Source organism: Temnothorax americanus, unplaced genomic scaffold, assembly GCF_048541705.1.
Source record: "Temnothorax americanus isolate GAGA-0224 unplaced genomic scaffold, ASM4854170v1 Scaffold14, whole genome shotgun sequence".
Classification (NCBI taxonomy): domain Eukaryota; kingdom Metazoa; phylum Arthropoda; class Insecta; order Hymenoptera; family Formicidae; genus Temnothorax; species Temnothorax americanus.
In genome coordinates this window covers 1,959,766-1,987,312 of record NW_027509275.1, presented here as the reverse complement: position 1 = coordinate 1,987,312, position 27,547 = coordinate 1,959,766, and the positions used below count along the sequence as shown (strand labels likewise).

Here is a 27,547-nt window from a genome sequence, read left to right as displayed (position 1 = left end):
AAAAATTATGAATTTCAACATTGAAAGTGGAGAGAGACCGTCAAAAATTAATATGCCGTTCCCCAAATGATCTCCCTTCATTTAGATGATTGATGTTTATTGATGGAACAAGAACTTCCGTCTATTATCGTAATACCCTCCCCCCCCCCCCCCCCGATTGATGCAGCATCGAGAATGGAAAGTGAAAATTGGAACGCGCGTGTTAGTTAGACAAACGAGCCTAGATCCACTTCGTTGTCGGCTCGTTTGGTATGGCCGATACGCGGGGCCTTAGAGAAGGCGGATTAGCATGCGGAAAGGCGCGCGCGCGTGCTCGGGAGGAAGGGGCCCCGTTGAAATAGAGAGTTTCGTGAGTGGGTCTTCTCTCCGGCGCGGCCTGCTGTGCGCTATATCAATTGCAATCAATTGCAACATCGCGTGTATGCGCACGCAACACGGACACTAGGTATAAAATAATAGAGGATCTCGCGCGCGCGCGGATCCGCGAACGCGCGACGCGCGCGATCATTTGTGCCGGCTGTTACGTGTGCTCGCACCGCGTAACACCGTTACTTTTCTCTTTCATTCTCCCCTGTTTTTCCCGGAAAGAAAAAGCCTCTTCCTACCTCCGGTCGCGTGCTTCTTCACCGCCCGGCGACATGAGTGTCGGTTAGTTTTTTTTTTTATGACGCCCGGTACTGATCACTTCTATCCTTGTTTCCGGGACATTCGTTTTATGATGGATACGTGTACATGTAATCGCTTTTATATATAAAATCATATATTTTGTTAGACACGTTATAAATTTCGAAACCGAGCACTGAATAATTTCTTTCTCGCTCATTTTTTAGACTCTAGCATTAATAAGCAGAAATATATTTAAAGTTTTTTATAACATATAGATGAATCGTACTTGAAGAGGATATTATAGTTCGGTCATTATATTTGAGATAACGTTAGCGCAGAATTTTATTTATAACATTTCGTGAAATTTGCTTTAGCAGAAAGATAAGGTTTTAAGGAGTTATTTCCGCATTGCAGAACTGCATCCAATTATCAGTTATACTACATGAAAATATGGATATTGAGAGAGTATAAATCGTCAAATTAATTAGCTCAATCTCTGATAAGACTCTACACTTAAAATTTATAATTCACACACACATATAACATTTTAAATAAAAATATATACGCGTATATCTTGATATGTTATATTAATATATATATATATATATATATATATATATATATATATATATATGTATACTTTTAAATATATAAAATATATTTATATAATATACATATAATAATATATTTTAATTACACGCATATATGTTGCGTATTCTGATTCTTCAAATATTTTTCGTATTACAGTTACACGTAAAATTATAAATAGAACTTTGCGAATTATGGGTAATTGCCTAAAGTTAGTTGAACTCTTGATGTTTTCGTGCTAACTAAGCGAGAATTAAATTCGCACTACCAAATTATTCGGAGTCCGGACTTTCGGCGATATCCTTCGCGTAAAAGAGAAGGAAAGGCAGGCAGCTGGCGCCCATCTCCGGGAAAAGAATTCAAACGAAAATATGAAAGTGAGAAGACCGAAGAAAGTGACTGTGGTTCTTCTGTGGGCAGTGGTTGCCAGACGGCGCCTTTCGACGTCGTTGACCCCAAAATACCTCGATGATCGCTGAATGCCTTTCTATAAATTTTCATTGCGCTTTTACGACAGAATGATCATGCGAGAAGATAAATACCTTGTTATATATTATGAAATGAAGAATTTTAGCTTGACAATTCATCAGAATCAGTCATATTATGTAACAAAAGAATTGGTCGTATATACATATAAATCTGATTTATGTCAAGTTATGTCAAGTCATTAATACAAGTCAAAAATTTTCAATTAAATACAAATATTACGTGACAGTTTGAACACACAATAAATGCACAATTCGTTCATGTTTTATATACATAACAAGTTTCTATATTGAAATGAATCTGCACGAACGGTTTGTTAATAAAAAGCATTAAAAAAAACGACGAGATTTAAGAGAAAATTTTTCCAAGTTTGTCTTAATAAATATGTAAAAATTACCGCAATTAGAAACATCATCACAATTAAAATAGTTTAGTATTTATGGATCTTATACCGTTAGATAAATCTTATTGATGAGAGAGCGGTGGAAGCGGAAAAGATGAAAAAATTAATCATTTTCGCCGAGCATAAACGCGCTGTCGTCATCATTGATGAGTTGTGCGCGTCACGAATGAAAGGGCCACGCGTTCATTGTGTAGGAAGAAAACCATTGGCGCTCTGTGTAACACTTACTGCGTGATCATTAAAGAGCGACGCCTGTGCGTAACCATGACACAGAATTTTGACACACATTGCACTTTTCGAGCCCGAACGCGAAGAGCCGCGCTCTTTCGCGGCTCCTTCGCCGGTAGCGTCGTGTCGGCGTGAGTCATCGTGTGCATCCGCATTTGAAACATCGTCAAATTTGTTCGCGCATTTTCATTAATATACACATTAAACATTTTTATATCATTCTTTATGATTGATGCATTATTGTTGACGTTAATTTTATGATCATTACATCGTTCTATTTTGTTAATCTGCACTCACTTATCGAGTGCCGACACATTCAAACGTGGGATGCATTAATTGTCACCTTGTGCTAAGTATTCGCATCCCGATATATTTTCATATTGTCTTACTTCTCGCACTCCATGCGTAATGCTACACTCTTGATTTCCATTGTATTCATTTCGAAAAACTGCTTTCCGTTTAGGATAATCGACTTCATTACGCTCGCCATATTCGTGATCTTGATGGCAATTATCGAAGATGAAATATAAAACAACGTCATTGAAAATTATGCCGTTCAAATTGGCAAAAAGATAATTTTAATTTTCCAATTTCCGAAACCGTTTTCACAAAAGTGAGACATAATATTAAAAGATCTTATTTTAACATTTATGACGTTTTTTTTTATTAGAATCAATTCTTGTTTTGGTTTCGTCACGGTTTTGAAAAATTTTCTTAAAAAAATTCTTTAAATTTTTCAATCATCAAATCCGTTTTTACCTTAATCTTTTATTCCTTCTGTTTGGATGAGTAACAGTCGCGAAGATAATTAGTCATGGATGTATTTAAGCTCATTAATGCCATTCATCCTTTCTATTAGAGAGTTATAATTGCCTCAATAGCAACACTCATTCAAAGAAGAAACCATTCTTACCCATGGGATAAAAATAAAATGAAATAAGTGCAAACGATCGAAAGTTGCTTGCCCGGAAAAAAACAAATGACATTGTACATTGTACATCTTTCATGAACGTATTTCATAAATACAATTAACTGTTGCATTAAACATGCGAAGTAAATTTCATGCATAATATTTCTTCATTTCCCTTGTTTCACACATAACTTTCTTTATATATTAACATTTTTTAGTCACACTTATATTTTCTCTTGTCAATTTAAACTAATTTCTATGTAAAGCACATCTATAAATACAAATTTATGAAATGTGAAAAGACTGTTAAAAATTCAGTGCTGCATCTAGTTTGCACTTTTTATTGATCTTGTCGATAACGTCCTCTGAAGTAGTTCGCTCCCGGAGATCCGACTCGGGGACTATTTTTATCTCCGGAATCTTTCATTTCAGAAGATGTCATCATTATCAGATACTCTGTATATGTATTAATGTGGTAGGATTTCCCCTTTGTCTTTCACATCGCAGCATCACAACCGCCTAATCAGTGATTGTCGTCTGTATGTGTTCAGTATCAAGCCTGCCAGAATTCTCTCCAGCCTCGACCTGATAGTGACTTAGCTGCCCTATGTCACTTATTGTTCTTTTAGTCGCCTCTTACGACAGGCAAAACATACCATGGGACTATTCTACCCCGGTCCCATACGGGGGATAAGTTAAAATTCATGTAACGTAAAAATTTTTAAGAATATTATTATAATTACGCAAAGCATCGATATAACGTAACGTTGAAAAACGAACGTTGCTTTTTATCTGTTTTAAAAAATTTATATGATTTTTAATGGCACTATTTTATTAGTATCAATTTTTTTCAACAAAAGAGAATTCAAAAATATGGAATATAAAAATATATAATTCTATCTAAAGCTAAAGAGAAAAATGAGAGAAAAATAAAAATATGGGGGAAAAAAGAGAAAAAATATTACAAGAAGCGAAGATGCGAAGTTTCTAAATTCTAACGAGCTCGTAATTTTATATGTCCGCATTAGGGATCTCAAGACCGCGTCAATCGGTGGGCACTCACAGTCTACCTGCACCAAGCGACGTCATCTCCCGTGTTCTGACATCCTCCCCGAGGGTGGAAAGTCACGAGGGTTTGACTAGTCTCTCCGGCGTCTGGTCGGAGCTGGTGCTGCAGGATATCGCTGCCACCATACACTCCGTGGGTCCCGAGGATAAATGCTGCTCCAACGTGCAGCAGCATCCGGAGTGTCACGAGATGCGCGACGAAGGATTCGGCTGCAGGAGTTACTGGCGATCGGTACCGAGTTTAACGGTGCACGGTTGTCAATTCGAAACGCGGGAGCAAATGAACGGAGTCTCGGCGTATTTGGACGGTTCCGGTATCTACGGCGCCACCGATGACAAGCTGCATCTGCTCAGGACCTACGACGACGGCAAGGTCGACCTGAGCGCCTGCGAGTTGTGCAACCGGACCGATCGGGACGCGCTCGGCCTCCTGCATCGGGTCTTCCTGCGCGAGCATAATCGCGTGGCGGAGAGACTGGCGGAGGCGAACGTGCACTGGGACGACGCGAAGCTCTTCTTGGAGGCGCGCCGCATCGTCGTCGCGCAGCTCCAGCACGTCACCCTCAACGAATACGTGCCGGCGATATTGCGGGAAGCCGCAGAGGTCGATCACGAGCTCAGACCACTCGCGAACGGCTTCTACGCTGGCTACTCTTCGTCCAACAAAGCGGGCACGTACCACGCAGTGGCGATGGCAGCTCTCCGCGCTCTCGTTTGGACGCGTGCCGATAAAATTGGGGATCTGGAGAGTCACGTTATCACTTCCGCTAATGCCATCGGTCTCGCATCCGCGCCGGACGCGGCCGCCTGGTCTATGCATATTGCACGAGATCACGGAGTGCCCGGATACATCAAGTTCCTGGTTGACTGTTTGGGAGAGAGTGTTAAGGTAAGCTCGATACCACAAATAAATTCTACAATTATTATCCTTTTTTTATAAAGAAGTAAAAGCCACGTGATTTTTTTATCTTTGAAGAACCGCCATCATTTTTACACATTTTTGTTAGTTTCCTAAAATAAAAATATAAAGAAAAGTTGTCATGGTAAAATAAATATCATAAATCAATTATACATTATTAAACATGATACTTTTTTGTATTGTCTAATTGCACAATTAGAAAGAAGATTTATGAAACCAAAAATGGTGAACAAATGTCAGCACGAGAGAGATATAGTGATACTTTTATAGCATAACATAGAATTAGATTTCAAAATAGTTTTCAAGAAAATTTGCATTTGAAATAACATTTTTTAACGATAAAATAAAATTTCGTGAGTTAATAATCTAAAAATAATTATAAATGTGAATATAAATCAGTAATCAATAAATTAATAATTTTTATTTTATCAAGAAACCTTAATAATTATTTCAATTCGCTTTGATACAGATTGAAAACTTCACGGATCTAGCGAGAGTAATGCGATCCGAGCACGCGCAGATGCTAAGTACGATTTACGCGAACGTGGAGGACGTGGATCTTCTCGTGGGCGGTATCCTGGAGACTCCGGCCACGGGCGTCGCTGTGGGTCCAACGTTCGAGTGTCTTCTCAAGAAGCAGTTTGTGACGATAAGAAATTCCGACCGCTTCTGGTACGAGAACGACATCCCTCCGTCAGGACTGACGGCGACGCAGCTGGTCGAGGTCAGGAAGGTGTCCCTCGCCAGTATTCTATGCGCCAACACCAACATCCGCAGGATCCAGCCGAGAGTGTTCATCCGACAGGACCAGTACCTGAACAGCAGGATCAACTGCGAGCAGTACGAGTCCCTGAATGTTGCGGCGTGGACCGAGGATCCGCTGCCACTTCCTGCGATGATGCAGCACAGCTCGATAAACACGAGCACGGGTGAGCCAATGCAGCTTCTGCCGGAGATCAGCCCCGAGGTGCTCGCCGCCGCGGTGAAGAGAGCCGAGGAGGAGCTAATCGAGCGGAAGCAGTTGGAGTACAACGCCTGGCTGGAGCAGAAAATCGCCGACCCGCGATCACCCGCCGGCACCGCGGCCAGCTTCTCGAAAGCCAACAAGGACGCCCTGCTGCTCGCCAACTCGTCCATCATGTACGAATTGGCTACGAATGAGATTCTAAATGGCGTGCACGGTCTTCGGCGCAGGAGGCGACAGATCTTCGACAACACGGAGAACGTCCTGGGCTTCCCCAACACGAACGAATTCTCCGACCTGCTGCAGAACGTCGATATCTCCGGTTTCCTGAATCACCATCACAAGCCGACGAATCACGAGGAGGTCCACTGTCCCGTGGACGATTCCCGATGCGATCCAACCACGCCCTACCGAACCCTGTCGGGTCATTGCAACAATCTGCGCAATCCCAGCCTTGGTAAATCGCTAACCACCTTCGCCCGCCTGTTGCCGCCCGCTTACGAGGACGGCGTTTCCAAACCGAGAACCACCTCCGTTACCGGCGCGGCGTTGCCGAACCCCCGAGTGATCTCCACCGTGATCCACCCCGACATATCGAATTTGCACAATCGCTACACGCTGATGGTGATGCAGTTCGCGCAATTCCTGGATCACGACTTGACGATGACACCCATCCACAAGGGCTTTCAAGAGTCGATTCCCAGCTGCCGATCGTGCGACTCGCCGCGCACCGTCCATCCCGAGTGCAATCCGTTCCCCGTGCCGCCGGGCGATCACTTTTATCCCACCGTGAACGTTTCGTCGGGCGCGCGTATGTGCTTCCCGTCGATGAGATCGTTGCCGGGCCAGCAGCATCTGGGTCCGCGCGAGCAGGTGAATCAGAACACCGGTTTCCTGGACGCGTCGGTGGTCTACGGCGAGAACTCGTGTATCTGCAACCTCCTGCGCGGCTTCAACGGCCGCATGAACATCACGACGCACCCGAATCGCGGCAGGGACCTATTGCCGCAATCGCCGACGCATCCGGAGTGCAAGGCGCGATCGGGGTACTGCTTCATCGGCGGTGACGGTCGCGCTTCGGAGCAACCGGCCCTGGCAGTTATGCATACCATGTGGATACGCGAACACAATCGCGTGATGGAAGGTTTGCGGCACGTAAGTCTTCTCTTTTTTATTGAAATATGGATTGGAAAAAACTTTCTGTCGTCATATATTCACTGTTAAATATTAAAGAATAAAATTCAAATCAATATCTTGAGTTAAATAATTTTTTGTTATTTTTAACTATTTATTATTTTAACTCCATTGCTTTAGTTAAATTAACGATAATTATAAGTAAGAGCAGTGGCGACCTAACAGAAATAGTAAAAATGACTTAAATTGAGTATAAATTGACACTACGAATCGGCGGATTGCTAACACCTTGCTAACTAGATAAAAACAATCGTTTCTTCGTTAATATGACAATTTTTTTAAACAGGTGAATCCTCACTGGGACGGCGAGAAATTGTTTCAGGAGACGCGACGCATCATTAGCGCGATGCTGCAACACATCACGTACAACGAGTTTCTGCCGAGGATTCTCGGCTGGAATGCCGTCAGCCTGTACGGTCTCAAATTATTGCCCCAAGGTTACTACAAGGAGTACTCGCCCACTTGCAATCCCAGCGTGCTCAATGAGTTCGCCACCGCGGCCTTCCGAATCGGTCATTCCTTGCTGCGGCCGCACTTGCCGCGCATGGACCGCAACTATCAGAACATCGATCCGCCCATCTTGCTGCGTGACGGATTCTTCAATCCGGACATGCTCTATCAGGAGAACATGATCGACGAGATGATATGTGGCTTGGTGGCCACGCCGATGGAGACGTTGGATCAGTTCATCACCGGCGAGGTGACCAATCACCTGTTCGAGCAACGCGGTATCCCGCACTCCGGCGTGGATCTGATAGCCCTGAACATTCACCGGGCCCGCGATCACGGACTGCCGTCGTACAATCACTACCGAGCGCTCTGCAACTTGAAGAAGGCCACCACGTTCGAGGATCTGTCCAGGGAAATGGCGCCGGAAGTGATAGCTCGGATGAAACGCATATACGCCTCCGTGGACGACATCGATCTCTTCCCGGGCGGTATGAGCGAGCGACCGCTTCAGGGTGGCCTGGTCGGGCCCACCTTCGCCTGCATCATCGCCATCCAGTTCAGACAGTCGAGGAAGTGCGATCGTTTCTGGTACGAGACCGACGATCCCAACATCCGCTTTACCGAGCATCAGATGGCGGAGATTCGCAAGACTACCCTGTCCAAGGTGATGTGTGAGAACATGAACCACCAGATGGACATGCAGAGAGCGGCGTTCGACCTACCCAGTAATTTCTTGAATCCGCGCGTACCGTGCAGCTCCATGCCCCACATGGACTTCTCCGCCTGGCGAGAGACCAGACATGGCTGTCAGATCGGCGGAAGGAACGTCGCGGTCGGCGAGTCTGGCTTCCCTACGCCTTGCACTAGTTGCGTTTGCACCAATGAAGGCGTAAGTATATTCTCTGAATGAAAAGAAACGCATAAAAGCTCGAGTCTCCTGTTTCCAACTCGAATCAAATAAACTTCATCTTTTTACGGTCCATATATAAAAAAAAAAAGAAGTGTCAAATCAACACTTGTGTACTCGTATACACACAACAATCTATAATCTTGAAATTAGATCTTAAAAACAAGTCTCTCCTTTTTGCAGACGCAATGCGCCTCACTGAGAGTCACGGACTGCAATCAACTTCTACGAGAGGCTTCTCGAGAGGCGATTCTGCGGGACGACGTGTGCACCGCCCAATGCGGTTTCGTGCTGGCAGCCTCGGAGAGTAACGCGAGGCTACAACAGTTCACCACGCCTAGCGGCTCGGGTTTCTCTGGTTTCCCGCCACACACGAACAATATAAGAAGTTCGCAGACGCCAGCCTCATTCAACGGCTTCAAGCTGCCCGACCTTTCGCAATTCATCGGCTGAATCCGAAAGAGATGGGAAGACTTAAAATTCATAACTCTTCGTTAACTGATTTATCGTATTGTACGCAGGAAACGCACTGCCTTTACTTCGAGAGACTGTACGACAAACGCGATCCCAAAATTTCATAACCGGTCAGTCGTGCTCGAGCTCAATACTATAAAGGAAAAAAACAAATACAGCGGACAGACAGGGGGGGGGGACATGTGAGCATGTTTTAAACATACGCATGATGCAGGAGATACTTAACGGAAGATGAAAGAAAGAGTACCTGTCGGCGTGTAAATATAGATGATAAGACGCAAGTAGTTCACCGAAGAAGAACGAGATCGCATCGTCGAAAAATAAAAGAGAGCGGAAAGACACGCGAACGGGACATGGAACTTCTTGAATTAGGAGGTAGCGATGGTTTCAAGACACATTGAATCATGTAGAATATAACACAAATTTTGAATATTATTCGAAACAGAAAAATTGTTGAAAGTGACTTTCCGGTTTCGAATAATATTCGAAGCAATTTGAATTTTTACGTAATTAGATTATATTTGATATCTTTTCAAAAGAAGGAGATTAGAACACCTGTCATTGCCAGGACTAACGCAGTAGATAAACGCGCGTACAAGCAAACGGCTTGTATTGGATTGTCGTGCTGTACATTATGGCGATATTACGTTACCGCGGAAATTAAGATCGAAATGATTACAAAACATGTCAAAATAGACACGCGATATCATGTGTGCTGTGCGGTACGTGTCAGCGTCACGTATCGATATGTCGTTTCGTGTGTTTGAATGATGAACGGTATCGGCTCGGAAGAAATACAAATGCAACGTTCGTCATGAACTTGTCTTTCTTTCTCTCGTTACATCTCTACCTAATTTTGTATTATAATAACGTGACATGTATAATGTTAATAAATGTTAATATTTCTTTTTCATTGTTGTTTCTCCTCGTAATACAAACAATCCTGTAGCCCCCGCACCTCCGCGAGCTCTGAAATTGGTCCTCTCACTTGTAGTTTTGGAATAAAGGCCACGGTCGAGGCGGGCGATCTCTGTCTAGATGGATGAGTTATTTACAAGAATTTCCGGCAGCCCAAATAATAAATATTCGACGCGTTTTAATTTGCAGAATATTCATCCACTCGAGTTTGGTACAAGAGGTCTGCTTTTAGGCTTTCGGAAAGACATCTGGAGATTTTCTTGTCTTATTGAGGTTCAAGTTTAACTTGCAGGAACTTCTTGTTTATTATTAACCACGGCGACATTTTCTTGTATTGTGGGCGGCTGTTCCACGCAGCGCCATAATCCGTAGGTTTTGCCGACTACGGTCTGCCACAGTCTTAAGGTACCATCCTCGGATCCGCTAGCGTACAATTCACCGTCCGGTGAAAAGCGTACGCAGTGTACAGGCCCAAAGTGTCCCTTGAAAGACTCTGTAAATTCAAATTTTACATACAATCAGGATTATTTTTGGTTAAAATTGCTAAATTACAAAAAAAATTTACCTATTTCCGCCCCTGTACTATAGTCAAATTTGTACATTTTGAAGTCCTCCCCACCACACACAAAAATAGTACAATCCGGATGCAAGCTGACACTATTGACTTGAGTCGGGGCCATAAATTCTTTTATCTTGGTTAATCTGACAAGTTGAAAAATTGAAACAATTATTTCCATATGAAAACAGCGTGAATCTTCATTATTATAAAAATGTTTTGATATTATTTTAATATTTAATAATTTTATAATGGGATGCTGGGTAGCTTGGTAAAAAGCCTATATCCTCTTCTCAAATTGGAGCAAAACTAGGAAAAACCTAAGATTTTTTTCGCGTAGAATGACTCTTCGAAGAACTGTTATAACAAGGAGAAAAAATGTTACGTACTCTTTGCTATCCCAAAAGGTAACAATGTTAGCGTGAGCGGTAGTAATAATGGTTCCATCTTTCGACACCTCCATGGAACTTGGAATCGCAGGGAAGTCTAGTCTCTTAACTTCTTGCCCGCTATTTCTGTCCCATACCCTCAGTGTCTTGTCATCTGCGCAGGTAATTAAAGCGGTGTTATTGTCGAAGAAAGTGACGTGCCTAATACCGCTGGTGTGACCTGAGAAGATCTGAAAATGAAAGAAATCGAAACATTTTACATTAAACCAGATAATTATTGTAAATCGTATTTATATCATTCCCCGTCTGTGCTTTTTCGAAAAACGTCCTGAACTGATTGACACATTGGTGCAATAAGTTAGAGCGAAACAAAATACTTGTCTCTCTAACTTATCGCGTACTAGTGTGCCACCAGTTCGGGAAGTTCCTCGATAAAGAACAAACGGTTTATCAGTTTATATAATTTTACCTGTGGAGCTGCTTCTGGTTTATTAAGATCATAAATGCGTACAATCTTCTCGTTAGAGCCAGTACACAGATGATTGGAATCGGTACTAAAATTGACAGATTTAACTATATGATTGTGCTGAAAGGAATGGACTTCCTCTCCTTTAATCGCGTCCCAGACTTTGGCATTAAAATCTGCTGCGCCAGTCGCAGCTCGCGTAGCCTCTGGATTTAAAGCTACGCCCCACACTGCCCCTTTGTGTCCCTCAAACGTACCGATCCAATCTCCAGTGTCGCCTTGCCGCAACATAGGTTTGCCATCTGAAAAAAATTATTCGCTCCTAAATATTTCATCCACGTAATTTCATTTACAATAATTAAATGTGTCATTGATAAATATATATGTATAACATGAAAAGACATTTAAGTCGTTTTATTTCCAAATAATTCCAAAAATATGATTGATAACACATCGAATTAGGAAATAAGCAATTTTAACTCTTTCGAAGCTTCAGCTTTCGCAAAAATTATTTCACAGAATGGACATATTCAAAGCATATTTTACTGTAAACAATACTCTTTTCCAAAGCTTTAGTTTTTCCAAATATTTTAACTTAATATATCTTTGAAGCATAAAATGTTTTTATACCAAATATTATATTACGCAATACATTTTATGCTTCAAAAATATCTATTTTGTAGAATATTTAGAGAAGTTAAAGTTCGGAAAGAATCAAAATTGCTTATCATTTTATAATACAAAAATTTTCATGTATCAAGCATGACTTGCGTGGAACATCGTGGAAAATAAAAGCGTTTAAAGCTCTTCGATTAACCTCAACTAATAATAATGACTCAATCGAGCTGCCGTCGCGTACATACGTCGCGACAGGCAGGAAGAGATCGCGCGTCGAGGTCGAGAGCGTATACTTACGCGCGTCTAACCTCGAAGAGCCTCGCGGATCCTTGGGAGCGACCGGAAAGAATCGGGCCAAGGCGATCGAGAATCGGACGTGCGGCCGAACCGATCGGGAGTCGGGAGGGAAGGGGGAAGGGGGGAAAAATCGGAGCGAGAGACGCGACGACGATCGGTCTAGGCCGATCGCGGGGTCTCGCCCCCGTGTTTCGCGCAAAACTCGTGTCTCTCGCCGTGTGTGTCTCACCTTTGCACGCCGAGATGAGGAAGTACCCGGACTCGGTGACGTCGGAGAAGGCGAGGTGGACCACGGGTCTCGTGTGGCCGCTGCACGTCAGCGGGGTCTGCCTCAAGCTGGCCATCGCTCCGTTTTCCTGGTCGCCGTCGGCCCCCGTTTTCCTTCGTTTCCTCTTCCTTCCTAACGACGACGGGCGGATGGATGGTGACGCGCGCGCACGCTTCCACGCGACTTCTTCCACTGCGTCCACGTGCGCTCGACTTGGCCGCTCGGCGTACGAAACGCGACTGACGCCGACCGCCGACCCGATCGGCCGACGCACCGACGGCCACGACGGCGCGGTGCCGATCGCCCGCGTAAGTTCCGAGGCAGGAAGAGCGTCGCGGACGCGCGGCCTCGTCGCCGCGTCCTCGTCTCCCTTTTTCTCTCGTTCTCCCGTTCTATACGCGTCCCGCCGCGAATATGTCGCTCTTTCTGCCTTTCCGAAATGAGGCGCGATCGTTATTTACGCGAGCCCCAGGCCTCAGCACTCGCCAACCGCAAAACTCTGCCCGAACTTTGCAAATTTATGCAGTTCTCCGCGTCGCGGGATTCGGAGTTGACTTGGCATTGGTGCTTCTAGAAGACATCTGGGTCGCGCGTACGAATTCATTTTTATCTCAACAAATAAGATATATGTTATCGTATAATGTAGAAATAAAAATATAGACATGTTGAAATAAGCGGCTTAAGGGGATTCGAAGGCGGGATAAATCTTCATCGATTTTAGATTTAACGACGGAAGATTATATGGAAGATTACGCAGATTGTTGTTCGTCGCACGTCACAGGGAACGCGTTGAATTGTCCACGTTTAAATTGTCAACACACCGAGGAAGCGAGCGAGCGGATACTCCAATGTTACTTACTTGCACGCTGTGCGTAATAAATAATACACTATTCTGAAATAGCACTTATTATTCAAGATTCAAACGTTTCGCATATCTCGGTCAAAAAGAACCAAGAAGTATCTAATTTGGTGGAGTAACGGAAAATTATCCACATGAGAGTGTTTCTTTTAATAATCCATTACGTTTCCCGATGGAAATATACTCGTTAGAAGTATAGATATCAAGACCTGAGCGAATCCAAGATGTATTTTTTAATTTTCATATATATACCTATATAATAAAAAAAAAAGATGAAGATAGTTAATAAATACGGTTAAATATTATCGAATGAAATTTAAACTTATACCTTGAGTATAACATTTTGTTATTTTTAATTACCACGTCGTGTCGAAATTTATTATTTTCACACCGAACAGTGTTATTTCAACTTCATTGGTTTAGTTAAATTAACAACATATGTTAAGTATCGCCACACTGGCGACTTATGGGAATGATTAAAATTGACTCAAATTGAGTATAATTTGACACTACGAATTTAACAATAAGTATACAATGGTTTACTTTTTCCTCTTTTCTTTACTGCGTGTGCTTCTATTGTCACGTATTTTATTGTCGGAACATATATCGCCTTGGCCCTGTAAGTGGTCTCTTCCAGATCCTTCGCTCGAATCACGACCATGAATTAAAACAGCTCTCCCTCCCTTCCGCTCTTGGTAAGTAACCTTAGCATTTCATAGAATGCGCGTTTTTGCAACGTGCGTTTACTGTCAATCACTTGACGTACGAAGGATAGGATTGGAGAAAAAAAATTGGAGAAAATTTCAAGATGATTGCGACACATAAATCTGACTCCGATACTATAATCAATATGCCAGTGATTAATCTTGCCTCGTAAATAACTGTCTTAATTGTGTAGAATTTACACGATAGAAGATAAGAAAGTGCAAATAAAAAAAGTGAGGACAAAATCTACATCGATGAAAAATATTGTTCATTTTTATAACATTTTACTCTAAATGATGAGAAATCTCATATAACGTCTAAATATGACAACAGAAATTCAGTATAAAGTTTATTGATTATTTAGAAATTTCGTTCGCTTTTCGAAAAATATTTGAAAATAAATAAAAGCTAGATTAATAAGAATTACACAATTATGTACTGTAATTTTAAATAATACGTATGTACAATTAATTGATAATATCTCGATGTTTTTATACATAGAATCATACGTGACTTGCGTATATATATTGTAAGAATGCCTTTTCAGACTGCCAACGAACGTCCTCCTCACGAGCCGAAATAGCTCAGTTGGGAGAGCGTTAGACTGAAGATCTAAATGTCCCCGGTTCAATCCCGGGTTTCGGCAGAGGCAAATTTTTTTTTTCTTCTAACTAAAAGACAGGACAACGATTATTAATCCTATTCGCGTATAAAATACACCCCAATCTCAAAAACTTCTAAATTCATGCATAGATATTAAAACTTTTTTCTTTTGCACAAATTGTTTCGCAATTAAGGAAGAACGCTTATCTTTTACGCTTGTCTTTATCTGCAAGATAAATAGAATATACTGTCAACTTTTATTTAGAAGATAAATAGAACATTACCTACTTTTATTTAATTGTAAATTAGCAAAGAGAACAACGAAAATTGAAATATAATGTTGGGATATAAAATACACTCTCCATGGCTACGTTCGGGGAGCGCGCTATCAGCGCTATATTGCATCATTCTGTCTTTATCGTTCATCAGGTATAAAACAAGGATAGAATAAGCAAATAGCGCTGATAGCGCGCTCCCCGAACGCAGCCTAATTAACGTTAAAAAGAACGTTAAAATTGCTCACCATGTAAACAGTGTAAAAAGGGTTAATAGCCAATTAATAATAACAAGTATAAACGAAAATATGTATCATAAATAAATGCATGTCAAACACGAAGCGCTTCCCGGGTGATTTTTACACGAAAAATCACGTATCGAAAAAATGAAGCTCACGTCACATTAATTTTAATGTGCTCCTTTCGTTTTTATTTATTCGTTTTGTTTTCCGCACTTTTTTCAATGTTGCATAAATCTATATATACATATTGTCTTCAAATACTAATAAATTATAAAACAATCAAAAATATGCAATATGTAATTAACTTTAATGACTTGGAGCGTAAAAATCACCCCAGGTGATTATTTATGCAGAAAAATTCAAACGCCCGTTTCCCGGGTTAATCTTTTTCATCTTTTTGCGCATTGCTCCATTTTATCGAAGCACATACCTTTAAAGTCCAGTTACGAAATACCGAGAGATATAGCTACAGCATTTCAGACATTCCAATAGATCAACTTTTAATCAAAGAATACAATGCAACGGCAATGACGGCATGATTGCATTGAACGGTATATGCAACCTCATTGCTTTGGAAAAAAAATACTTGGGAAGATTGAGAAAAATGCGTTCTCGATATGAATCAGGACGATGAATTCCTCAAGTTTTAAAAGGGGGTAAGTCAAGCTTCCTCGGTACTTTATCCTCTCGAACCTCGAAAGCTGCGAGCACGCGCTCGCGGCTCGCGAGAATCCTCGTCGTTTCGAGTATCGGATGCAGCAGCAGCAGCCGGGGCGGCAGGAAGAAGAACAGAGGACGAAGCGACGCGACGGTCCCGTGGTGCGCATACTCCCGAGTCCCGAGGAGAGAGACCCGCTGCACCTGCCGTGCCGCGGTTGGCGTATCGAGGGAGGATTGGTCGCTCGCAGTTGGACCTTGACGTGCGTGGCGTGAGAATGTCGACCGCTGGCTGCGCTGGCAGCCGCGCGTACACGTAGGGCGAAGGGCTACCGAGGGGGAGAACTCGCCTTCCGCGGCGACGGCGACGGTCGCCCGTGCAACAAGGCCGTTTCAAGGCCCTCGACCTCGAATGTCAGCGTAGAGAAGCGAAAAAAAAAAAAAAAAAGACGCGGAGGGAGAAACGCGCGTCCGTGGCCTTCGTCCCGGGGGGGTTGTCGCGCCGCGCGAGAGCTGCCACGAGGTTTCACGTGCCTTTCGCCGATTCGGCGCTTCCCCAAATTAGCCGGCTCTACGGTATTCCACGCTTCGCGGAACGATGAGGCTCCCGCGGATGCTGCTCGTCGTCGGTTATCTGCTGCGCTGTCACGTCGCCCGTTCAATAGCCGGTGAGTGTATTGTACGAATTTCGCACGTATTTGCGAATGTACGTATGTTTCCTGGCGCACACCTGCCGCATTTGTGCCTTCCCAAATTGTCGCCGAATGAGAGGATGTATGTTATTAAAAATTTTAGATTTAAATTTAAAAATATATTATTGCGTTTCGTGAAATTGTATTAAATTTCTTGGTACATTTAACAAATGTAATTACATTTGAAAAATGTACGAATATAGATTGCACGTGCAATGTTTAAATTTTGAAAGAAGAATTTAATCGCGGAGGGAGAAACGCCATATATCCGCGACGCTGTTGCTCGTGTGAAAATAAACACGAATAGAAGCACACTTTCGTATCGAAAAAATACTGCAAGGATTAATTTTGCAACTCTCAATCTCCTGAACATCTGAAAAACACCCAGCTATTATAGAGTACGAATTACCTTGCTGTTCATATATATATCGTGTTCTAATAATCATTTTTTTAAATATATATAATATTGTTTAGATTGATATATAAAAATATAAAAAATACGAAGCAGTCAATTTGATTTAACAATTGGTAACAAAATAAAATATTTGTTAAAAAAAATTACTTGCATAAAAAAGTAAAAAAATCAATTTATTTTTAGAAAAAATACATTTTCCTGAATATCCTTTCTAAATATCAGACACGTCACTGATATCGTTTGTTTAAAATTTTACTTTCTAGCTACTAAAAACGGTGATCTTATTTAAAATTTAATTTAAATTTTAATTACAACCTTTACGCTGTTAAAAAGCTCTACTTGTATAAAGAAAACACCTATGTTTTAATTTATTGCAATTCGCAAAATGTGTAACGATAACTATAGATATATTGTTTCCTGCGGCACTTTAAAGTTTGATAAGAGTGCTTAATAAATATTGCGCAGTGTGGCAATTAGTATAACTCTCTTTCTCTGTCTCTCTTTCTCTCTCTCCTTCCCATCCAAACTCTTTGTCATATGTTATAAAAGAATGGCGCGCGTTCTAAAATAGGATAAAATACGGCATATCCTATTATATTTCATAGTGTTTTACGGTTAATATTTTAATTTTCAATTTTTAATTTATTTCTTAAATATATATTTATTTAAAAAATAAGCTTCTTTTTGAAATACAGACATACATTATATTATCATTAATAACCCGTTATAATTCTTCCGTTTACTTTATATAGTAATATATTATAATGTTATTATTTGTCCATTGTCGTACATCATTCATTATCATCTATTTGTGCAGTACCTATATACGATTATAATAACATCATGCAGCGAGCAATTAATAATCAAGGGCGATGATCTAATATTATTAAACACAAAATTATTAATATTTTGAGTGTTTCAATCGCCAATATAGCCGGAGGCAAAAATATTGATTCTTGAATATTGTGATATTATTAACATCTACTGATGCACGCGGAATAATAGGCAAAATTTAGCGCTGATTATGCGACATTCGTGCGGACGCTGCATGCCGTAGATAAGAACGCTTAACACCACCATTCGAAGCATTGCATTTACAAGATTTACAATTATATTATATTTTAAGTAATCGCGACACTTTCAAGTCCGTTTGCAAATTCACAATAATCGATGCGTGTCCGAATAACGTATACTCGATCGGAGACTTCTACGATTTGTTTCGCGTATCCAAAATGATATACAGTAAGATAATTTGAAAATTATTTTATTCAATCTATTTTTGCAAAAGAGGTGAAAAAAATTCAGGGATATTTCGCGCAACACACACACACACACAATTTACAGATGCGTTAAATAAATTAGTTTGGTCAGTGATACTGTATTAATAACAATTAGCTGTAATAACAGTTAAATTAACACGTTTTAATTGCAAGCCATATCTCATCCATTGATTAATTTTATATGATAGGGGGAGGTAAAGTGCAGTGGAGATAAAGCAACGCAGTTGATTTGCTGAATTAATGACGCTTTAGCGGACACTTCGCTAACGAAGAGCCGCATTGTTCACGATTTCAAAAGATTCTTCGAATGACCACCTTGTTAATCCAAGAATCGATTTGTTAAAAAAGTGATAAAAGCCGGGTTGTTACATTTATCTGTTTGTTAAAAATATTGTATTGGTGTTAATAAAAAATTATATATATGACTCGGAATTATGCGTATATTGCATCTAGGTACTTTTTTCAAGAACGCGTTATTTGCTTGAATATATGTAGTTCAGTAATTTATTTAATCAATAGTTCTACTTTAAATTTTTTAATTAACGTCAAAGCAATCTTGTGACGCACGAGTGTCTCTGTACTTATATATTACTAATGTAAGAATAAAGTAACTTTTTATGCTTGAAAAATCTGTATTAATTAAAGAATTAATACATATGTTACACTTGAATCTCAAACACAAATACAAATAGCGTAGAACTTTAAACTTGCGGTATTCGTGTATTTCAAAACTTGATTACTAATATATAGCTATCAAAGCTTGATTACTGGAAGCTCTGATAAATGTTTCTCGGTCACATCGGAAGCAGGAAATGCGGTTTATATCGATACATGTTATACGTTGCAGCGTGCCTATGGGCATTTAAGAATCTAATTTAAAATGCTTTCGTCAGGCACGGTTTGAAACAAAAGGAATTTTTTGAATAGAGGTTCTCCACGCTCTCACGTAATGACTTGCACAGTAGCAATGAAGAATAGCGAGAAATAAAGAGAAAAAACCCAAGTCACTCATTACTTTGCGTTCGTTTGCGGTAGCTCAGCGTCGTAATTTGCCCTAGAAAAAGCTGCATTTAACTCAGGACTCATGCAATAAACTTCCAATTTTATAATTTACAACACGTAAATATACACAAAATGACAGTCGAGAAGTTACTGAAACTAAATAACTGTTACTTTGTTGACAAATATATAGATAAAATAAAATAGATAAAATACTGTCTTGTGAAAAAAAAATTCGTTATTTTTTTAAGTCATAATATAACAAGATTATACATTTATAAATTCGTCAAATAAACAATATAAAAAGCTAAAAATCCGTTTCTTTTGTAATATATAATTTTCAAAGCCCAATTAATGCAATTTTATTGGACGTGGTTTATTTCGGATTAATTCCTTTTTAAAAAAAGTTTAAAAGCAATATTAAATTAATCTTAAGTCTAGATATTCATATGTATAAAAACGACGCAAAATTCTAACTTTAGTATATTTATAAATGTTTTATATGTGTAAAAGATTAAACACACAAAGATTGAAGATGAATAATAGATGATGAAGATTACATAATATATATATAAATGTCATACAATATTAAATAAATCGATAGAACTGTATAATTCTGAATATTTCAAGTGCACTAATATCTAGACACGACAGATGCTCCGAGTATGTTAAAATTATCGTAATTCTAAAGAATTATTGCAAATATGATAAAATATCGGTGTGCGCACGGTACATGCTGTTTGCATGCACATACAGCCCTCTTATTCGTCGATTCGTTCATATCTATTGGCGCATTCGCTGAATCGTTTATCCATAATTTTGGTGTCCTAAATAATTAAAGATCGCAAATACACATCGTCTGCATATAAAGCAGAAAGTATACTGCCTTTTTCGTTCTGTTAACTACAAGCTCGATTGATTAATACCTATCCTAGTCTAGTGTCGTCCCAAAGCTTCATAGCTCATCACGTAGCTACAACATTTATTTGTTTAAGTACGACGTACCATCCTATTTTCTTCGCGTATCGATCTCTTATCTCGCTCGTTATCCTAATACACCATGTTCTGTATCTCATCAGATTCGTCGCTTCAATATGCAATATCTTTTATCTTTTGAGAGACCCAAGATCAATATGTGTTCTTTTGGGTATAGATAGTTCTTCAAAATCCTGAAGCCAATTTTTTTCAATTACAATATAACAAACAATAATTGTTCAGTGATTTCACGAATTGAGAGAAAAAATTTCTAGCTGATTAGTTTCAGAATCATATGTAATATTAATTGGAATTAATTAGTGGAACTTTCTAAAGTATATGTATACTTTCTGTTTTTTTTTTAGACTGTTTATTTTTATTATTTAAAACATCGTTTTTTTTTTAATCCACGTGTGAACTTTCTACATCGTAAAATTGGTCGAGGCTACACCAATTTTATTAGTTCGATCTTACTCGATCGAACGACCGTCCGATGAACTTTCACGACTGTCTAAAATAATGACCTAATATACAAATAGTTCTCACCGAACAAAGTGAAATTTTAGCTTGACATTATTGCATAATTGTACAAAATTAGGATAATTAGAAAGAAAGATGTAACTTTTAGAAAGTCGTCAATATTTCTTACATTAATTTAGCAAATAATCTTCCTTAATTTTTATCGTAAAAGAATCGGACTTTTCAGAGAATATAATAATAGATATTAATCTATTAACCTTTTGATTTGTTTTTGAAAATCAGATATTTTAAACGTATTCTGATTTCGCGATACAATTGTTCAAAATACCTGAGAGTTCAAAAAAGTACGACAATTCCACTATGTCAAGTCTTTTCTATCTAGGACAAAAAGATTATTTAAAAAATTATTTTCGTACAACTGGACTCAGGTCACGATAGAAGTCGTGCAAGGCGCAGTCATAATTGCTTGCTCTAATTATGAAATTGGGTTGTGGAGCACATTAGTACGCTTTCGTATCACACGTGCAAATTTTCGCGAGCGGATTCAATTAAAACGATCGTTTAATTATGTATGATTTCGTAAAAGAATGCTACACAAACGATAGATTGCACGATAACTGTGATTAGAAATTAACGAGTGATTTAAAATAATCACATATCTTTGAGATAAATAGTGATTCGACTGGAAGAAAATTTGAAATTTGAATTATTGTCGGCAACTGAAAAAAGCATGCAATTCATCAGCTATTGATGATCTTTCATTTTGGTTACAGCACCTGCGAAAGCGACAGGTCAGGCTTTATTGGATGAAAACGATGTAACGTTTAGAGACGACGGTGATGATGACGTCACTACAGAGGACCCGTTTTTCAAAAAGTGCATTGTAGACGGAAATTCCTATTCTCACAGCCAAACGGTAACGAATGATGAAGAATACTGGCGAATGTCGATAGAGAACATTTCTTTTCAGTATGCACAGTGCAGCGAACAATCAATCGTCAAGAAATAAAGAAAAAAAATATTGAAAATTAATAAGAATTAGTTTAAAAAATGTAACGAACAGTATTAATAATAACACAAATTTTTTATTTTTAAATAAAATAAATTTTATATAAGATGAAAATTATACGCTTGTGCACTTATACATTTGCAAGCAAGAATTTTTTCTCTTTTCTCTCTCCTTTTCTCGTATCGATCTTTCCCTAAATGTTGAGAAAGTGTTGAGAAGGATCATCATTTATCACAGTTTCAGTATCTTTAGCATCATATCTCTGTAACTATAACTTTCTCAGAGATCCAGGGGATTCTATTACGGTAAACTTTACTAAAATAAACTGATGGAAGCAACTATACGTAATCCATTTGGCTCTCTCAAGTTTTGTTCGTGAAAAAGATGTTCTTCTTACAATTATTCGTAACTCAAACATTGTTGACATCTCATCATTGAGAAAGATTCTATTCCAAATTCGAAAAATCTGTCATTAAAAAATAATGTAAATGCGAGAAGTGGAATTATTTCGTTCTTATATCCTCCAACGTATAATAATCAGCATATACTGAATTTTTATATAATTTTTTTCGCTAATATTTTTTTCTTACTAACTCTTTTACTAAACGCATTACCTCCTCCCTCAGATACCGTCGTACGACGCGAATTCGCATTGCCTATGCGTCGTCGGCGAAGTTTACTGTTGGTGGCAAAATTATAATTCGAACACCGCCTCGTCGCTCGACCCGTCTTCTCTGCGATCGACCGCGGTGGAAAGCAATTACACTTCATCCCTGGGAATGAGTACGGACATTGTGGATGGGTTCGAGGCTTCCGAAAATTTTGACTCGTCGGTCAGCCAACAAGAACATAAAGAACTTAACGGCACTCTGTCAAGCACAACGCCTTCTGCACCGGCCATTTGCCTCGTGATGGGTATTAATTAATTTTTCTTTCCTAATTAATCTCTCTTAATATTTTCATAAATCTCTAATATTTTTATATCGACCGTCGTAAACAATATAATTTAATTACGCATATACTTATAGAAAATATAAACGTTATTACATATTTATTTAATCTAATTTTAATAGATTTCTATAGAGACGTTTTAATATTATTTATTTTCCAAAACATTTTTATTATAGCACAGTTATTATCTTTTAAACAGATCTCTGAAGATTTGTTTAAAATTTATTTTGTACCTTACATCGTCTTAGAACACAATGTACGTTTAATATTCATAGCGTCTCGGCGCAAGATAAAAGCGCATGAGCTTTTATATACTTTGACAGCCTATATTTTCTTTTATATATATTGTAAAAACCGCGCGCGGTTCATATATACATACGCGGTTCCAGCCTTTTTATACGAAATTTGTATGTACTAGGAAACTTGATTTACAGGAAGAGAGTATCGACAGGGTGAGACACTACCACACTCAACCGGGAACTGCGTCGAATGCAGCTGCGGCTCCGAAGGCCGCATCGAATGCTCGCCGAGAGACTGTGTGGCACTGCGACCCGAGATATTAGTCGCACCTGATAAACCCGAGGTACCCGACGGCGATTTCGAAGTTTTCAACTTGGCGCGGGATTGGGATATCGGCGAAAATTTCTAAAGCATTTGATAACGAGTTATGCAAAGTCCTGCTCGGACTTCTGATTACTGCGATGTTATTAACGTTGGTCAAAAAGCTAGCTTAATCGTTTAATTAAATGTGACTTTAAGAACAAGAAGTTCTTGAAAGAAGGACAGATTCCTGCGAAGGAAAACAGATCCCCGAGAGTAGATTGATTCTAAAGTACGTAACGATGAAAATCGGAAATAGATCTGGCGTTTACAGTTTATTGGTCAGCGTGAATAATTGAATGACGTTTATATCAAACTCTTCTTAATATTTATTTTAAATATATATATATATATATATATGTAATCTCATACTTTTTAAATATAACAAAATAATTTGGTTATGAAATTATTAGAATTATAGAATTTGCGCTTAGCGGTTCTTTACCATTAAAGGATCATCGCGTCTTTTTTTTATCATAAAAGAGAATCATTTTCTTTCCATCGAGGATGTGCCTTCAATTATTTGTCTTACATCATGGATGTAATCAAAAACGGCGTAGAAGGCATAGTCCTAAAATGTCTAGTCTAGATTTTTCCTATAAAATCTTCAACGAGTGAGAAAAAAGAGCCTATTCGATTGAATGTCTTTTTTACGTAGATGGCCTTATCAAGAATCTTTTCGGACATTAATTGATAGACTGAATACTCTTCGCGTAGGAGCCCTTTGATAAATTAATATCTATACATTTTACCAGATATAAAAGATAGAACTTATTATTTTCTATTTAAATACTACGTGAACTTCTTCCATTTTAATTTATTTGATATGGATTCAATTTATAGATCCCATAGTTAGTAATTTAGTGATTTGTTCAGTGAATAAAAAATTCGTATCTGTATAGATTCGATATAAGAATGTTTTTGTAGACGACGGCCTATAATCCATAAATTAATCACAACACATGTACATCAGTCCGCCTTTTGTACGTGTGAAAAACAATATTAATGAGCTTAGTCATTACTAGTCGATCACAATAATATGACATAAAAGATTTAACAATACTCTTCGTCATACCTCATATCCTAATAATAGGTGCATAATCAAATATTGTAGTGACACGTGTGTGGGTGTGTGAAATATATACCCCCATACATAATCTTACATATTTACAATAGAATAATGCCAATGACGAATAACGGAAATCCCTTGTTGCAATAGTTTACAACATTTACATGATACATATAAAAGATTGAACGCAGTAATAGAAATGTAGTCAAGTGAAAAATCGTACCAATAAGAAAGATGACATTTAATAAAACCCCTAACATTTAACATATCTCATGTATGCACAATATATATATTATATATACATTATATATCTTTGTACACGTATATAAATATCATATATATATATGTATACGTATATATGATATTTACTATTATATTATTATATATTACATCATACATATATGTATATGGAGTAATGTATAATATATAATATTTTAATGATAACTAATCATATTATACCAAAAAACCAATAAGTATTAAAAAAAAAAGAATAATATCGAATATATATAACCCGCATGACGATCATGTGCAATATTACGATTACAGTCAAATCTCCATATTTTTAGCATGTCAGGACCAAACTCCCTCCCTCTTCTTAACTCTTACCCTCAATTTCTGCACGTGTTCCAATGACATATGACGTAGAATGAAAAATATCGTTTCAATCATGCGAGTATTTTGGCTGATATAATACATATAATGAGAATTAGTAGCACACAAGAGAAAATGTTAAGAAAATTAAAGGAGGCTTTAAGATATTCAGAATACGGAGGTTCGACTGTAGGTATTCGATGACATTTATAGTTTTATATATAGGTATATTTACTTTTGTAAACGCAGTCCTTGCTTTCTCGCGATTTTGTAAATACTCTCCAGCTAGTCTCGAAGATTGTTTACTTTCTACGACTCCTGGATGTGCGAAATAATCACGTCTGACAATGAATACCGTTTTTGAGTATATAGACAATAGCGATGTAGCAGTAATTTATTATAAGCGGCTTTGTTAAACGTATATGAAGGATATTTCCAAAATGTTTTTTATCGTGTTGAAAAGTTACTTTTCAACGTGAGTCGTATCGAAACAATATTCTTTTTCATGACTAAGAGACCAGGCAATACGTGAAAGTGACGATTGGATTGTATACTTTTGCGACAAGAAATCGATTGTTTATATAGATAATTATGTAGATAAGTAGTCTCCAATGTGACATATACATCACGAAGGATAATTTTGTCTAACGGTTTACAAGTTTTGATCGGAGAGTTTGTTCTTTCATAAGGATTCATAGAATGTCTGATTACTACTATTGATTTTGACAATTTTAGACAATCGAAGGAACGGATAAACATATAAAACAATGAAAATTAGATATCGCGTCTCCTGTTTCTATCAATTTTTAAATCATTGTTCATTAGCGATCCTAATGAACGAAACATAAAAAAGAATTAAACTAAATAGGAAAATTATTTCTGTGTAATTAAAAAAACTACTCTTTGATCTGTGAAATCAATTAAATATTTTGGAATATCTATCAAATATTAATTTTTAAACAATTTTTCGCATACTTTTTTTAAATTTTTCATTATTCCTTGTCAACAAAAATTGACAGCTGTAAAATTTAAACTGTAAAATTTTCTTTTGTCCGTTTATTTTTGTCGTATTAGAAACGATACATATCTATTTTTCATCCGATTGTTCCTTCAATTATGACCTTTATTTAATATTTAACGACGTATGTGTGTGTGTGTGTGTTCTTTAATAGTAATGTCTATGAACAAAGTAACTGATAACACATTCGTTGCATTGTTAAGAAGAATCGTAAATAGCAGACAGTCATGAAAATAATATTTTTGAAAATTCCTCTATACAAAGGTTAGTTATAGTTGGAAATTAGTTATTGAAGTTAGTTATAGAATATCTAATTTCTTAGGATAATCTTTCAGTTACTGACAATCCTCATTCGTCGAATCGATAATAGTATATTACCTCGACATAAATTCTGTCAATATTTTGCTCACATATAAATATATAATTAAACATAATATTTTAATTTAATGCAAACATATGCTTGAAAATTACAAAAAAGAGACTTAATTTATGTAAGTTACTCAAAATGCTTAATTTTTTGTTTTATAACGAAAGCGTGTCTAAGAATTCTAAATTGTCTTTTTTTGTGTAGTCCTTTGCTTTATACCATATCCCATAGTTTGTGATCCAGGGAATTTAAATCAGAACTGCCGGAAAAGAACAATCTTTAATAAAAATCACCTTACTCCGTACATTTGCAACACTTTTGATCATCCTTATCAATTGTATGTTGTTTAGAAGTTTATTGACAGAATTTATAATTGTGTACGGTATCTTTCTTATGTATGGAAATCATTTTTTATGGAAAATTCCTCGTAAGGCGAAAGTGGCACATCATCGCGGGACCATTTTAACGAAAATACCTTAGACCATCCATTATTGCTTTCGTTCACACTTAAATAACGATCTCGTACGTCTTCCAGTTATCTTACGTGGAATTGTATCTATCCGTGTTCCTGCGATTATACACATATGTCTTCGCAGAAAAATTGTATTCCAAATAAAGAAAGATCTCATGAAACACGGATGGACATTTATATTTTACCATCTTACATTTTATATATACACATATATATGTTATATAAAACTTTTTTCCCCTTCAATCTTATACAAAAACGGAGGTATATGTGCTAAAATTCAGCTTGCTAACATTTTTTTCTTAACAAGGTTTCGTTCGATTTTTGTCTAACGTGACTGAGTTAATATGACAAATACGATCGAGCTTTTGAATAAGATTATCGACTTTACGCTTGATTATCCTTCCGTGATTTAGCGCATTGAAGCGCGGCGGCTGTGTGTTTATCGAAGTGAATATTTCGCGCGGCTTATTTATTCGAAGAAGTCGAAGTGGAAAGATGTAGTATTACGGACGCGCGATAGAAACTTATTCTTTAAGTTTCCACGATCGGATTAAAATACATCTCGCGTTTTAAAGCCTG

The 27,547-nt window shown here is 38.2% G+C and overlaps 4 protein-coding genes and 1 non-coding gene across 7 annotated transcripts in view; 3 read left to right on the top strand and 2 right to left on the bottom strand.

The window, feature by feature from the left end:
• Positions 1–10,108, top strand: part of LOC143894633 (uncharacterized) — a 31,087-nt gene extending 20,979 nt beyond the window's left edge. For both annotated transcript variants that reach the window (XM_077401071.1, XM_077401070.1), the window contains 4 exons: positions 4,250–5,178; positions 5,678–7,327; positions 7,653–8,705; positions 8,907–10,108. In XM_077401071.1, coding sequence (XP_077257197.1) covers positions 4,250–5,178; positions 5,678–7,327; positions 7,653–8,705; positions 8,907–9,176 — 3,902 coding nt within the window. In that variant the 3' untranslated portion in view covers positions 9,177–10,108. The remainder of the gene's footprint in view (positions 1–4,249; positions 5,179–5,677; positions 7,328–7,652; positions 8,706–8,906) is intronic.
• Positions 1–27,547, bottom strand: part of LOC143894637 (sodium-independent sulfate anion transporter) — a 153,381-nt gene that overhangs the window by 100,459 nt on the left and 25,375 nt on the right. The gene's annotated exons all lie outside the window — the stretch shown is intronic.
• Wmd (serine-threonine kinase receptor-associated protein wmd) lies at positions 10,006–13,353 on the bottom strand. Of its 2 annotated transcripts, none has more exons than XM_077401128.1 (5): positions 12,671–13,353; positions 11,530–11,828; positions 11,061–11,290; positions 10,681–10,817; positions 10,006–10,608 (listed from the first exon to the last, which is right to left on the bottom strand). In XM_077401128.1, exons 1-5 carry the CDS (start codon positions 12,783–12,785, stop codon positions 10,397–10,399), a joined length of 993 nt encoding a protein of 330 aa, XP_077257254.1. In that variant the 5' UTR covers positions 12,786–13,353; the 3' UTR covers positions 10,006–10,396. The 2 variants fall into 2 exon arrangements, with proteins under 2 accessions (XP_077257254.1, XP_077257255.1); XM_077401129.1 differs by lacking the exon at positions 12,671–13,353 and adding an exon at positions 12,442–12,587.
• Trnaf-gaa (transfer RNA phenylalanine (anticodon GAA)) lies at positions 14,847–14,919 on the top strand. The gene has a single exon. It is a non-coding gene; the product is annotated as a tRNA-Phe (tRNA).
• Positions 15,695–27,129, top strand: LOC143894658 (uncharacterized). The gene is made up of 4 exons (XM_077401134.1): positions 15,695–16,718; positions 21,665–21,807; positions 22,527–22,815; positions 23,286–27,129. Exons 1-4 carry the CDS (start codon positions 16,649–16,651, stop codon positions 23,498–23,500), a joined length of 717 nt encoding a protein of 238 aa, XP_077257260.1. The 5' UTR covers positions 15,695–16,648; the 3' UTR covers positions 23,501–27,129.

Excerpts from the sequence above, each read along its gene's own strand:
- Wmd (XM_077401128.1), bottom strand. The coding sequence starts at position 12,785 with ATGGCCAGCTTGAGGCAGACCCCGCTGACGTGCAGCGGCCACACGAGA. Across the intron at positions 11,829-12,670 it reads CCTCATCTCGGCGTGCAAAG|ATGGCAAACCTATGTTGCGG; the intron begins GTGAGACACACA and ends AATTTTTTTCAG. Across the intron at positions 10,609-10,680 it reads TAGTACAGGGGCGGAAATAG|AGTCTTTCAAGGGACACTTT; the intron begins GTAAATTTTTTT and ends TTGAATTTACAG.
- LOC143894658 (XM_077401134.1), top strand. The coding sequence starts at position 16,649 with ATGAGGCTCCCGCGGATGCTGCTCGTCGTCGGTTATCTGCTGCGCTGT. Across the intron at positions 16,719-21,664 it reads CGTCGCCCGTTCAATAGCCG|CACCTGCGAAAGCGACAGGT; the intron begins GTGAGTGTATTG and ends TTTTGGTTACAG. Across the intron at positions 21,808-22,526 it reads CCTATTCTCACAGCCAAACG|ATACCGTCGTACGACGCGAA; the intron begins GTAACGAATGAT and ends CTCCTCCCTCAG.